Source organism: Manduca sexta, chromosome 28, assembly GCF_014839805.1.
Source record: "Manduca sexta isolate Smith_Timp_Sample1 chromosome 28, JHU_Msex_v1.0, whole genome shotgun sequence".
NCBI lineage: Eukaryota > Metazoa > Arthropoda > Insecta > Lepidoptera > Sphingidae > Manduca > Manduca sexta.
Window position 1 is genome coordinate 2,659,748 of NC_051142.1, and position 14,833 is coordinate 2,674,580.

Below are 14,833 nucleotides of genomic sequence, written 5' to 3' on the forward strand. Positions count from 1 at the left end.
CGCCCATTACTATCGTACAATTTGCAAGTGAGTTGGATAAATTAAAATTAGGTTATCTCTTGTTTATTTATAGATACCAGTTTAACCTTAGTTTTATTACTTATGCCATCGGCTTTGCAAAGTATTGCAGTAGTAAATTGAATTCAGTCTGCAGTCTACACCCTCTATAAATATACAGTACGTGCACTGTGACTTCAGTGAACCTAGCGGTTTTAATGAGCATTCTCGTTAAAGCGGCCCTATTGCAGGCTGTGGCTGGCGCTCGGCAGCGGGCGACAGTCACCTTCGCACTCCGTCTGCGGCGCTTGAGTTTGAACTGTTACTAATGCAAACAATACCTGTATTACTTTGTTTGCTTTCTTATGCTAATAGTACTGGCCCCATTGAGGTGACTGCTGCCGGTAGCAGTCGCGTCTACTTAACAATATGACTGTAACTAATTGGACGAAAAAAACCTAATAAACAGAAGCCAAATAACCTGCTACCAATTTAAGGTGCGATGACTGGATAATCATACGTTCCTAGTGACATATACCAATAACAAATGATCTCTGTGGCAAATATTGTCAGCGGTATAGGTTTTTTGTGTTTCCAAAACGGATCGCGGGCCATCAGAATGTTTTATTGTGCGCGTTCCGATCGTGATAGATCTAGTTGACGGTGATGTTTCAACCACTGTCACATGGCATTACGTAAAGCTTAGAACCGGATGACTAATGTACCAGACGTAAGCCCGCATTGTTGTTTCTCCGTATGTAATTGCTACAGTTTTTTGCATTGTCTCCGCTCTTGACACCTGAGACGAGGTATAAATCAGTTGTCAAAGCTCTGAACTCGGCCTTAGCGACGGCAGACAATGCTCGCCGATCAATAGCCGTTCACAGTCCTGGCTCATCTGACATCATCCCTGCCTAATGTCGGATGATCTTTGACGTGTTTGACCATGATTCTGTACACTATACCTAGACGCATTTGCGACGTCTATTTCTGTAGGTGTCGTGTTTTTTTTGTCGTATAAAAATATTGATTTTTCATCTCATTATAATTCGCTGTTGGTAATGAACGGCAAAAACGTCAATATTCTATTGGTATTAGGTAAAAATTGGACAAAAAAGGTTTTGCATGCAAAAAGCCGTGTTCGCTCACGACCCTAGCCATGTGTTAAGTAACAAGCCACGTTTTTGGTTCAATGCACTCACGAATATTCATTTTACTGAATATCCAGTGCCATGACGATGAATTTATTTGAATCTAAGCTCATTATTTGCATCGTGTGCACGATTTTCATTTTTGACTTTGATTAAATTATTGCTGAATAGGAATCTGCTCTATTATGTAGCTACGTTTAATTGCGGCTTTGATGTAGGCTGTGGCGGAAACGTAATAGTATATATAATGTAGTTATATTATTTTATGTGGGTGGTTTGCGGCTGACTGGCTGTAATACGTCTGAGTCATTGAGTTACTCGTAGCTAAGTCAGACAATTGCTGGCGGTTCAATGCACCGCGGTCAGACCTCATCCAATTTTCCGTTTTTCACGTCGCCTCCCTCCACAGGCGGCTGCGTAATGCGCTGGACGGACAGAAAAGACGTAAGACGCAGTCGGGGTGTGGACATATGTCTTTTCCGAGACCCTTTCATACAGAATGCATAGAAAGAAAGATCATTGTATTATATTAAGTGAAAATTCAGGACGATTATGTATTCAACGTTGAATTTTGTAGTTTAATTGAAAATCATCCAGTTCTCTATAATTATAATAGACTAGAGTATTGCTATATATCTCTGTATATTAGCGAGATTCACCAGTGCAAACACATCTTCATCTTTGGAAGAAGACATCTTACCGTGTCCAAATCGGACAGCTGGAAACAGTCATTTCTCGCGGCGCCCAGCGTCACGTCCGTACCTCGACATTTCTATATGTTTTAAAAAATTACGACGGCGTCCCATCCGTGCCTTGTCTCCGCCCCACGTCTTTTCTGTGTGGCCCGCACCTAACTGTTTATTTTCACAGTACAATCGGCCGTTAGTTGATTCGGTGCCGCTGGTATTCCTTCCTGTCAATATTTAAACGCGACAATTTCCGTATCACTTGTTTCATGCGCCCGTATACCATTCCTGCATGTTGCATGTTGAATTTTAAATTGATTTCAAAATGTTTGCATTCGAATGCGAAGTGCGCATGTCACTTTGCATTCACTTGCATTTGATCGTCATTTATTAGGTCACTTGTAAGACTACAATAGATTAGTTTTACAGTTACACCGGCTTGCATGACTTGCAGGATTATGTGACAGTTTTCAGAATTATATGCACTGCGTGAAGTGGGTGCGGAAAACGAAATCGGTCTTAGCATATGTCATGTAAATGTCAATGATGACTTTTGTCGAATATGTATTTTATTTCCATTGTTTTGAAATGAGTCACAAATACTTGAGTGGTTTTTAAGTTGTCTAAAAGGACGCAATAGTGAACGAAGAATGTCAAACAGTTTCAACAGTTTCGACTTTTAACATTTACTAGATAACGTCTAAGTAACTACAGTATACATCTCCTTAAAAAAAAATAAGTTTATATGTCTTAACACAAAATATCGAATGTAGTAACGAGTGCAACATATATATATCTAAGTGAATTTCGAACGCGGTGCAGGCCCACGGCTCGCTCCCACCACAGCATACTGTGGGTCTTTGTACTTAGATCCTGTTAGTTTGCCCGAGGTGGCCTAGATAAAGCTAGACTGTCTTGCAACTCACGATGCATTTAATAACGTGCATAATGCTTTATGGCACGGTGAATAGCTCTGCGAGATTTCTGCTCGCGGAAGTTGGCTCTCAATGTGCATATTGTTTTCTTTTTAGCCTCATCTGGTGCGACCATTCCAATCTTTCGCTTTCTGTTTTCGTGCTCACTATTGATAAGTTCTAGGAACACTCAAACAAAATGTTTATTTATATTATTGTAATGATCGATCGCGTCCACCTTATAGTGTTTAGGATGAGATTCTTCCTGTTAAATATTATTTTGACATGACGCAAATGTTATATTCGTCCTAATTATTATCCTTATTTTGAATTTATGTCAATTGAATGTCATATAAATGTAATTGTATGATATGTACCTAATTTTGTAGTAGATTAGGTTATACCTACTGCGTCTAATTAACCGGATATTTGGTGATTTCATGTTATTTCAATAATAATGGTATTTAGGTGGTCCAGTAGTCTGAAAATGATTTATTTTGAAACATTTAAGGAAGGAAAATTTATAATTTGTCAAGTTATGTATATTATATTTGGTATAATGACGAATTTTTACAAAGCAATATTTGAAATCAGTTACTAATTGTTAATGTTTCCTTCTTTTCCACAAATGGTGAAGTCGCTGAGGAATTTTATCTTTTACAAAATTGTACGCATAACTTATTAGTGAAGTAACAATGTGCAATCGTGTTGTTATACAGAGATGCACAAAAGCATAAAGCTATTATAACACGGCCCTACCTTAAAAGCTAAACAACATATGCAATCTTGGTTCGTAGCAAGCCTTTTACGGAAATGTATTTTTGTTATCGTCACAAGGATGAGTCAAAGTGGTGACTGTTCTAAGGCGTCGCGCACGTTTACCATAAAACAATTGTCGGGGGTCATCCGATAACGTGGAAAGTAGTCGATAAAATGCATTGTGAATGTACCACTGTTACGATAAAAATGCAATAGCCTGTGCCGTTGTTTGTGTGGTCGCTGATAACGCGGCGGGGTTAAGAAACTTGAACTATCTCCTTGAATGCTTTGTGCTTCGAGATGCATTAGAGTTGTTTGCGATGCGCTCGTTGTCTTCTGTACCTACCGTTATTGCGCTGACACTAGATGAGTTTGCATGCGGCCGTCGGCTGTGGAATTTTCATATTATGATTTATCTGTTGGATTTATTCTGCGTTGCATTAAGGTCTACACTTCCTGGTATTAAAACGCATTTTCGTTTACAAAGGTTCATTTCCTTGATTTTACTCTTCAAAGCCGGCACAGCGCACGCGACTGATGAAAGTTTATCCTCTTGTTTGTTGTCCCATTTGGCTGTCTGAGATTCGGCGCGTGCATTCATTCTGTGAGCTTTACAAAAAGAATTGACAGGAATAAAGTGTTGCAATTACACGAGTATTGTGCGTTTTCTCGTGAGCCGTCTTGTGATGTAGTTCGTGTCAAATAGATATATTGCTTACTCGTGATCATTCACACGTGATTATAAATACGCTTTTATGATACGTGCATATAATAATGTAACGTGTAGGTTGGTAGAATTGTCAATCATAATTGAAGAGGCCAGTTCATCTCTATTAATCGAAGTATCTATGCACATCTGAGCTATAGATAAGTCTTTTATAGATTTATCTGTGTTGCATTATGCTTGCATAACATTGATTAAATATATACTGACTATATTAAGGTATTCTGTATAGTGCGATGAAGGGTTTCTTATATCTTTCGGCTTATCGTTTCAACTTTGTGTAGTGACTGAGGTTATGCTTCAAACCCCTTAATCGTGAGAACCGAGAAGTTGGAAAGAAGCATTTGCAGGGCAGTGACACGTTTACAAACTAAAAAAATATATGCGTAGAGTCAAGAGGATAATTAAGTTAAAACTGTCAGCATTAGAAGCAGCTTTTTTTACGATTTGTCATTTCCTACGTCAAAAGTCATTACCTCTAAAATCACGCGCACACACACACATAAAAACTACGCACAGGATACACCGCGCAGTGAATAATTTGTAAAGAATTTTCCTAACACTTGTAAGTGGCACACGGTAGGTATAGTTCAGGTACGATTCAATAGAATTATGTACTTGAAATTACGCAACGCTGTCATGACGCAAACGTTTCGAGAACTTTGCTCTTCGTCTACCTATTATGCTATTAACTCCTCATAAGGCACTTTAGTACCAATGCTTCGGAAATAGAATAAGTGTCTTTGATTTCTCATTCTCATGAAAGGAAATTGGACGGGTCTGGCAGTGGTTATATTTATAGCTTTTTATTTTCTCTTGCACGGCGATATAACATTATTCGACAGGGCGTTAAATACAGGAACTAATATCAAAACAAAATATATTACGCACCATAATCGTCAGTTTTATGCCGGCTTGATTACTGGTTGTCACTCTAACAGGTTTTTCATAATAAGTATATTGTACAGTCGTAGCTATCCAGTCGAATACAAAATATATCCGGTACCCTCCCACAGCAGCAAAATTTCGATGTTTTTTTTTTCTATGACTTTTTATTGTAAAAGACTCTCCATCGAGATGGTTGCTATGTGAGATACAAGCTATAGTATTAGAAATTATTGCCACGTCATGCGGAGATAATCGTGATATTTTCCTGCACCCACGAAGGCTAGCAACCTGCATTTAGTTCAATTCTAGGTTAGGTAGGTAGTGTTTTAAGACTCGGAGAAAGATTTTTGTTTATTAGGTTCATATTATAGAATTTTGATCTTATAGTCATAGCTACAAATGAGAAAAAATAAATTGTAATGACAGATTTTGAAGGTTTTTAGCTATTAGGAAATTCTTAGTCTGTATAATTTGTTACAGAGACAATATTTTGTCGATTGAAGCACACACTCCACATTTCGTAAATGCGTCTCAACATCCAGTAGTTAGTTGCAAAAGAATTCCTATTCCCGTAAGCAATCGTCATTACGTTCACGGCTGTATCGCTAATTCAAGTAAACGTAGTTGAGGACGTTACTAACTCATTTTATAGCTGTTCGCACAACCGCACAGCGCTAGACACAAGCGTAGCTGTATAGTAAAATCTAGGTCATGTTATCGAGTTTCATTGCACCACCTGCCTAGCGCAGTCTAAATAACTAAAAGGCAATTAGTTCGGGCTGGTTACCTTTTGATTGTCGGCGCGAGTGTTGAGCTAATGGCTGAACGAATTTGGTGGAGAATTTAATGAATTGAAGTGGGCGTGGGTGACGCTTGGTGAATTGAAATGAACGGATACGAAATTTCCATGTTTTGGATCGATGTGTGCTTCACGGTAGCAACTATGATTCTGAACTATTTCGGAATTCTCACAAAATAAGGTTTTGTGAATTTCCTGAAACTAGTTATTCGATTTTAAAATAAACACTGTTAAAACTTTCATTTTAAATCAAGTGCGACTAAAAAGGTAGAATAAACTGACACCATATCCTGACCACATCATCTTAAACGTTTAAATTGGCGATGTCAAGGGGAGTGGTCTAAATTCGTAAGGACCTCTAATAGGACATAGGGCGTGACGGTCTCTCGCCGGATAGGTAGACCCAATTGGAATGTGTTAGTCCCATTTTGCTTAATAGGTCCATTTATTCGCTCTTCCTGCGCTGGGAATGGGCTTCTGAAATTATAACACCGCTGTGGCATCATCTTGAAGAATTTTTGTTAGAATTTATGTCATGTGTGAGAATACATTGTTGACATAACGTCTCAAGTGGTTCTTTTTTCGGCATGCCGTCACTGCAAAATTATTAGTAAAGAATAAAAAAACATATTAGTTATGGCTAGGTTTTGTTGTAGTGTCTAGCTGCGTGGGTGGTTATCTTCTTTTTTTGATTGTGGTTCAACATAAGACTAGAATCAAGGCGGGCGGTGCCTTACTAACATTTTGAGCACACGACCGTACAGAAATTAGTCATCGAACAGCTATATTATTAATAGCCATTCAAAGTATGATATAAATAAAGGCCACTAAAATAGACGAGGATAGTCATTAACTTTCCACCTGTATTACATTAGTATTGATTACAAGTACCAAACGTAGTTGAAGAAGCAGAACGAATCAATACAATAGATAAAATGATCAATTTGTTAAACAAATAGGTACTGTCGGATGCGTGCCGGACATGCCCAAAACACATCGATATCGATCTGTATGTGGAGTGAACAAACTCACGATTGTACGATAAGCACACGCTGGCACCGAAAGTATTTGAAACAATTAATTAATTCTACATCTCCTTCTTATTTAGATTCACTTTGGGATTAAATACGTGGTAGTGATTTTTTTATTGACGTCTGGTTATTAGAAATGTGTTTTAAGCAATCATATTTTTATGAATATATAGTTTTAGAACTAAACAGCAAACCTATCAGAAATGATTCATAGTAAAATTTTACGTCAAAAAACAATGAGCCTCCTTTCATTTGTACCACTCCATTAATTGTTTGAAAGCAAAGTCCCATTGTTTCAACCGTGACTCAAAATGAGGACGTGGAAAATACACCTTACCTTTTACGTTACCTGATAACGCACACGCATGACACACTTATGGTGAATTTTGTGGTGATAACGTGTTCCTTTGGAATACGCTTTATCTAAGCTCCATTTTCACTGTTGCCGCGGTAGGTGACGAGTTAGTGTATACTTTTATCCTTATCAACTTGTATATTGTTGGCGCAATCAACGCTATCTCTTTATCACTGGAAATTGCTATTTTGTTTGTGTTGGTTGTGTTTGGAATGTTCAGAGTCTTTGCGGTTTTGTTGTTGGTAATGGTGACGTAAACTGCCTGCTGTGGAAATTTGTGCAGGTTGATTTCTTTAAGTATATTTTGAGGATATGCGTTTGCGTTTAAGGTATATCTTGAGATAGGACTTTGAATAGTAAATTTTACCGTTCATACAAGGTAAATACGGACACAAAATAGAAGACAAGGAATGTATGATACCAATAGTGCATGTAACATCAAACAGATGAACGTAGGTGAAACATGAATTAGGTCGTGCAATTTTAGCCAATTTAGATCCTAGACACGACAGATCGTGACCTATAACTGCGATGCACTCGGCTCGCTCGTAAATTAATATTCCAATGCCGTGCGGATTTTCTCACGAAAATTTTCCTTCATTGTACATGAGACCATTTTGTTGTAGTATGTCTCGTTTATAGCATGAAAACTATTGCATTTAATACTTCAGATTTGAAATATATTGGATTGTGGCAAGGTTATACGATTTTGACATTATAATAATGATGAATTCAGGCCACTAATCATCGTAATCCTGAATGCCTCCTAAAAACAGCCTTATTACTTTTTATTTAAATAGATTAACGACAAACAAATCATAAATTGAGTACAACACGCGACTTGTCCACGTCCAGAGAATTGCATGTGGGCCGGCACGTAGGAGGAGGCCGCGCAACACGGTTGGTTAGACAATTAACAACGTTCACAAATTCAGCAAAATAGACCCTAACAGCTTTACTATTCAGCGGTGTTTCGCGTCCGCCAGGATGTCGACAAATTTGGCGATGGACTGAATTAATTACCTCTGTTACCTACCGACGGTTTTGTCACGTCTCACACCAAATATAGGCTCAAGTATAACCTGGCCGTCGCCATGTACGGCCGGTAGGAAGGAAGGAGTGTTACTGAACTCTCGCATTAGACGTATGGAAACAATTGATGTTATTATTCATTACGAAATTGAAATGCAATTTGGTCGCTCACTTCCGACCGGCTGTTTGGGAAGTGCATCGACCTGCCGTGCCTTATGGGAATTTTAATAACGAGATCGACGATAAAACTGTTGAGAAGGAAATGAATGTGCGATGCCTTGACCAGTTTCCATTTGGTGTACACGAATTGTGACAAAACAATTTAGATGTACGAATCTACTTCCGGTAATAATAGCACGTGACAGTGACGAATAATCAACATTAACAGTCGGTGGAATGAATTAATGAATTATATCCGAAAGATGTATGAATGATATTTAGGATTTAAAATTTACCCCACCTTTGATAAAGGAAAATTAAAATGGCAATAGAAATCAAAGTTCCAAATACTGCTCTCGTCTATGATTGCAAAAAAAAATGGTTTATGGTTCAACATAAAACTCCACTTCCTCCCACACTGCAGATCGGGATATGAAATATGCATGCTACAGTTTCTTACAAACATCATGATAAATCTGTCAGCTATCACGTCTGGCATCACGATTCGGCGAAACGTGGGCGTGCTGCAGTTTGTTATAATATGCATCCTGTATACCAATTAATCCTTTTACGTAAACCCGTTGTTTCTGACTCATTTCTTACCTTTACCGCTAGTTTCATATCTAAATTATTATTACGCAATGTATCATCATTTATATCAGTAGCAGTACCATTGATTCAATATTTAAAGTTAAGTGCTTCGTTTTCTTCAGTTAAAGGAAAGCCATAAAGCCTTCATGGACGCTTTGTATTTGAATCGGCTGAGAATAAGATTCTTTTTATCTTGTGACTCATTTAGCATAAATCAATTCACAGCTTAATTTTCGTATGTTTGATGTATTATCTGTCTCCTCGGTGTCTTTGAATCTCTCTGCATATTGAATATGCCGCAGTACCTTGTACTTGTCTATGCTAATTGATATTCTCAGCTGTGAGAATATATACGACTCTCGGAGTAAATGTAATTCCAATCACAGTAGTGATTTTACTACGAATATGGTGAATTCCGCTTACTTGATTTGCGGTTGCTGATATAAATGTGTAATGACGTAAGGTTATGTATCTATGTGTTTTATGTTAATTGATTAGTCGTCTGTATATTGAATTAGCTCGTTTAATTTGAGGCTTACTAGTTTGTGAACTTTTATTCTTATAAAAAGCCGTACAACAATCGAGATCTGCTTAACTGGTATCGTCTCAAGTTCATTTTAACTTTTATAAATGTTTGTAAATTAGGAAACTATCAGACCTAAGTGACGAGAATCCGCCTTACGGTAGGTAGGTATGAGGTAACCCGAAGTCGAAAATAGCGATCGAGAATATATTTCCTTATTTTTTTAATCACTTCTTTAATGGGTCTGCTGCACTGCAGTTTACACCTGTTTAGACATGTTCCGACTTGTGTATTCTTGTATCAATATTTCTTTTAACGAGAAGAAAGGCGGACACGGTTCGTTCTGAATATATTTTTACCTATTACATTTAGTACAATTTTCTTTCTGCATCTTTGTCTTAGGTGCGAGGTCACTTAGTTTTATGGTTTGCATTTTTTATAGACAGGCTACAGAATATGCTTCAAAGCCCCAAATAAAGTATTATATTTAAAAGCGATTTTGGTATCATTTCATATCTTTCGAAAAATCTTGAAAAATCTCAAAACGCAACCTCCTGAGCGATAGCCCGTCGAAGGCACATTTCCCGTCATTGCGTGAATCATTGCGTATGCGCATCGCATTTTATTTTAGTTTGTCCGTGATTCACGCAAATTCAAGAGTTTCGTCTGGTGGTCTGTGGTAGTGTATTTTTGCATTTATCTCCCAGGTTGTTGAAACTTGTGGCCACGTGTTCGCGTAATGTTCCGGCGTTGGGTCATTAGCCAAGGTGATCCGGTGTTGTACGACGCTCGTAATAATAATTATGTCATTTGAATTATGCTTTCTTTTTATATGTTTTGTTTAGTTTTTGGTAGGTAATTAAGTTTGAGTTATTTATTTTTCGTGAGCATTTTTTATGTTGTTACGCTTGTCACATATATCAACAATTTATGTTTTAAACAAATAGAAATATATTACATAATTTATTCTCGTTTTTAGGTATATCTATAATAATGGTGATATTTTATTATTTAAAATAGTTATGTAGCTAGGGCTTGTCTGTGGTTTGTCGAGCTTCTAAAATTCTATGCGTTTTGACCTGATGGAATACTTGGAATTTCTCTGCGCATTTTCAGTTACCTCTGAAATATATTATCAGTATCGCTCTCATTATCACATGGAAGTCATTACAAGTCCAAGCTATTGATTGTACATGATGTGTTTGTTTAAATTTATCGACGCTTAAATTTAAAAAATCCACGCACGAAATCGAAGTCACAACCTAGTCAACGCGATTCGCTAGAACATTAATCAAAGGCGTTAAATCACCGACGAGACACAAGCCAGACCGTTCAGATGTCACGTTTAGAATTATGCTTTAAAAATATTGTCAAATCCGCCATCTTTTTTTTATGTTAGCACATGAGTCACGACCCGACGGCACGCGCCGCCCGACAGCCCGAGGCACATGTATCGACGGCACGTTGAACTAAACACGGGTCGAAACGTCTTCAAAGTCAATAAAACACGTAATAGATAAGCCTTTTTTCCATTCGGTAGCTGTTACACACATGTGTTTTTTTTTTTCACTAAATAGGCACGAGCCCAAATGTTTTAAAAGGTAATAAAATGCGTGACAGATAAGTTTTTTTTTCTATCAGGCGATCGTCCCGATTCTTGTTTTTTATGCAAAATAAACAATCAGTAGAATTGTGTTACTAGTGCACCGTCTGTTCGGTGAATTTGTTTTTGCTATGTACGGTATACTTCAGGTGGACAACATTAGCTTAAAAGTCAAAGTTAAAGGAACTGGCTCAAGGACATTTCAGGAGGCATGACCTTTTAGTTCGTAATAGTTGCAAAAAAGATTATAGATATTTTAAAGAAAGTTGGAGTTGATTTACAATTGGTATAATTTTATGAATATTCGGAAATTTTATTATCTGATATAGACTTACCCCCTGTTTCTCAGTGCCGAGGAAATGGCAGCCTTCGTAGTGCGTAGACATAGGGTCGTTGTGATTGGCTAATATTGAGATAAAACTTGAATCTAGTTGACTGTCAGATAATCAAACTTGAACAAAAAGCAAGCTGTCAGATAAACAAAGTTGAGAAACAGACTTGTTATAACAGCAATGCTCCGTCCTTAGATAAAAAACGTCCATAAATAAGGGGGTTAATATTTAGAACTAAACTGAAATTTTGTTTATGAGTCAACTTAATCCCAGATCAATGATTGAAAATCGACGATCGTCTCCGGCCATTAAAAGATGAGTAAGGGTTCATTATTTTTAAACCGCCCACCCCACCGCGTAGTGATCCATCGCTATTTTCTGCGCATTTCCGGAAGATTTTATGATATTAATAGCTGAGATCTATGTTTTTATTGGATGCCACAAATCATTTTCGTGTGATGACGAAATAAATGATGAAACTCATTTTATAGATGATCGATGCGTCGTGATGGTGTTGATTCAATACACATTACTTATATTAGTAAATGTTTTTTTGGTCACATCAAGAGTGTTTCGATAAAAAATATTTTTTACATACACCTTCGTATGCTAATGGTTGAACAGTAGTTAGTCATTGACATTATACGGATGTTTCGTTTACATTGTTATTCGCGTTTATCCTTATGTAGGTGATCTAGGTAAACCCAAATGGGAAAAACTTTTCAAAATCCAAACAATGTATTTTTGATTTTGTTAGTTCTAATTATACGGAATTATATTTTTAAATTTATTTTATGAAAATGACATAGAAAATTTCGCGATCTAAAATAATATAGGTTTGACACTTTTTACAGTACAAAGGATGCACAATATTCCATAGTTACGTTTTCGCTAAGTATCTAAATATAATAATAGATCTGAAAAATATAAATAAGGTAACAGTAAGTTCTAAATAATAAAATTATTATGGTGTTACAGTGATTATTAATTACCAATTTATTATTAAAAATAAATGTAATATGAAGTGCATTTTTCTAAATTTTTGTCACACCTATGATTATAATTTGAAAAACAGAAAAATACCTTTGTATTCGCGAAAGAAACAAATCGATATGCCTCTCGAAGTTTTGATGCTTGCGTACAGCCGGTGCATCGCGTTGTAAAATCTTTTGGACCAGTTTTCTGAATTAACATAATATTGTGTTATTTTTTTATTGTATTAGATATTCATATCGTCTGATGTTACGACGATTAAATAACAATACTAATATTGCAATACAATAAATATGTCATTAACCTGGGTGACGTGCTTGGCTAGTTATACCGTCTGTTTCAGCAGACTATTTATATTGTGCAGTAGGTATTCGATTATAGTCAATATTTACATATATTTTTGTAATAAATTGCCGTAATACTAGCGGTGTATGCTACTTTATCAGGACAAAAAACATTTTTCTGTTAAAATATGTTCACTCCAAAATATTATAAAAAAATGTTAGATCAGGCAGGGGATTGAACCCATTACCTCACGTTTCACAGCCGAAATACAACGTCAATACGTCAAATTTAATTATTAAACCGGTTGGTAGAATAATTAATTTATTAGTCACAGAATTCGTTGTTGTCAGGCAAACCAAATGAAGCAACTTCATGCATTTTATAGGTACGTGCCTGTCCAGGATAATGCCGTTAATAAACAAAAGCATTCATTTATTTTGAAATATTCGTCATCCCAATGTGGTTTTAATTGGTATTCGATAATAATGTTTACCATTTAATGTTTGCATGCGTTCGTTTTGGCTATGATGGCATATTGATCGACAGAGAATTGATAAATGGAAAAAAAACTCGTAATATTATAATCTACAACATCTAAGAATTTAGTTTGCAGGTATTAAGAATAAATTAAGGAATCTATAATGACTCGTTAACTTTTTGTTGCAACACTAAATAGAAAAATTATGGAATTAAATGGAATAAGTATTTATTTTTATGTCTTGGAAATCTATAAATCAATATCTAATATGATGTTTGGAGAATAAATTTAAGATATCAGAGTGATGCAGATTTTGATCTAATCCTTTTTCGATAATTCCTAAGGAGTTTTATTTATTACGTTCAAAACTTAAGCACAATGGTACAACTTTTGATTATTTAAGGTTTACGATGAAGGTGTAGACATTCAAATGCTAAATTTTGCACTAATTTAAACTACTATTAATAATGTATATTGTAGCATGTAATTCATATATGTATATTTTTCAGCTGCCAGCAGATGCACAGAAAATCAGCCAGCCAAAAAAGCGCGCAGTGAGGGAGGCAGCGACAATGCGAGTGGCGGCCGTGATCAGGTCGCGTACAACTGCCTCCTGCAGAATGAACTCCTCGGCGCGCAGAACGAGGAGGTGCGAAGTCCGTCGGCCACGTGCGCAGACGGCAACAAAGGTGGTCTCGGCTCCGCTGCGGCGATCACGAGGTCCCCACATCCTTACCAGCCAGTGTACAGATACAAGGCGCGTTCGTGCAGAGCTGAGGTGAGTGTCATTTAAAAAAAATTATAACTTAAATTAAGAACTGCTGTTTCAGACTATTCTTAAAATGGAGTTTAGATAGTATCTACCAAGTTACAGGTTCTGTTTCGGTTAGTTCAGAAATGGGGCTAGACTTTATATTCTAGAACAATAGGTTATTTGAAAAAACACAAGTAACTAGTGAACAACCGAATTAGCTTAAGCATATGCACAACGCACAACACGGATCGGTTTATAGCACGTGAACACTGGAAAGGCGCCAGTTTGGCATCTAATATGCAGGCTTAAATTACATATGAATGCAGAAGAGGTTTTTCCAAGCAATAGGTACAAGTGTTGTCGAGGTCCTTTACATTTGAGATTTTATGCATAATTTTTAAATAAGATGTTTTTATCAATTTAGTGGTATTGGGAAACAGTATAAAACTAGTAATTTATGTTCTAGTTTAGTCCGTATCGTGTTTAATTAATTTATTTTCGGTGTCAATCTATCGCATTCAAAGTTTACTGCACTAAATTATCTAATATGGCATTTTTCACACTTGTGCAACGTAAATTAAAGTATATATTTTTAATTTTTTATCATTGTTGATGGCAATTATTGTCTCCATATTTTTGGTTGACGCGGGTGGTCAACAAGTTTGGTTTGTTAATTCGATCGTTTGTTCCGCTCGAGGAGCATCGGTATCCTAAAGTCTCGTCGGTGTTATGACAAAATTATGCATATTGATGGGCTAAAATTAATTCAAAAGTGTTCA

The 14,833-nt window shown here is 36.6% G+C and overlaps 1 protein-coding gene across 1 annotated transcript in view; it reads left to right on the forward strand.

Annotated features, from left to right (window-relative positions):
• LOC115443310 (fizzy-related protein homolog) overlaps positions 1-14,833 on the forward strand; it is a 60,035-nt gene that overhangs the window by 18,673 nt on the left and 26,529 nt on the right. Inside the window, exon 2 of the mRNA XM_030168666.2 lies at positions 13,810-14,078. Coding sequence (XP_030024526.1) covers positions 13,810-14,078 — 269 coding nt within the window. The remainder of the gene's footprint in view (positions 1-13,809; positions 14,079-14,833) is intronic.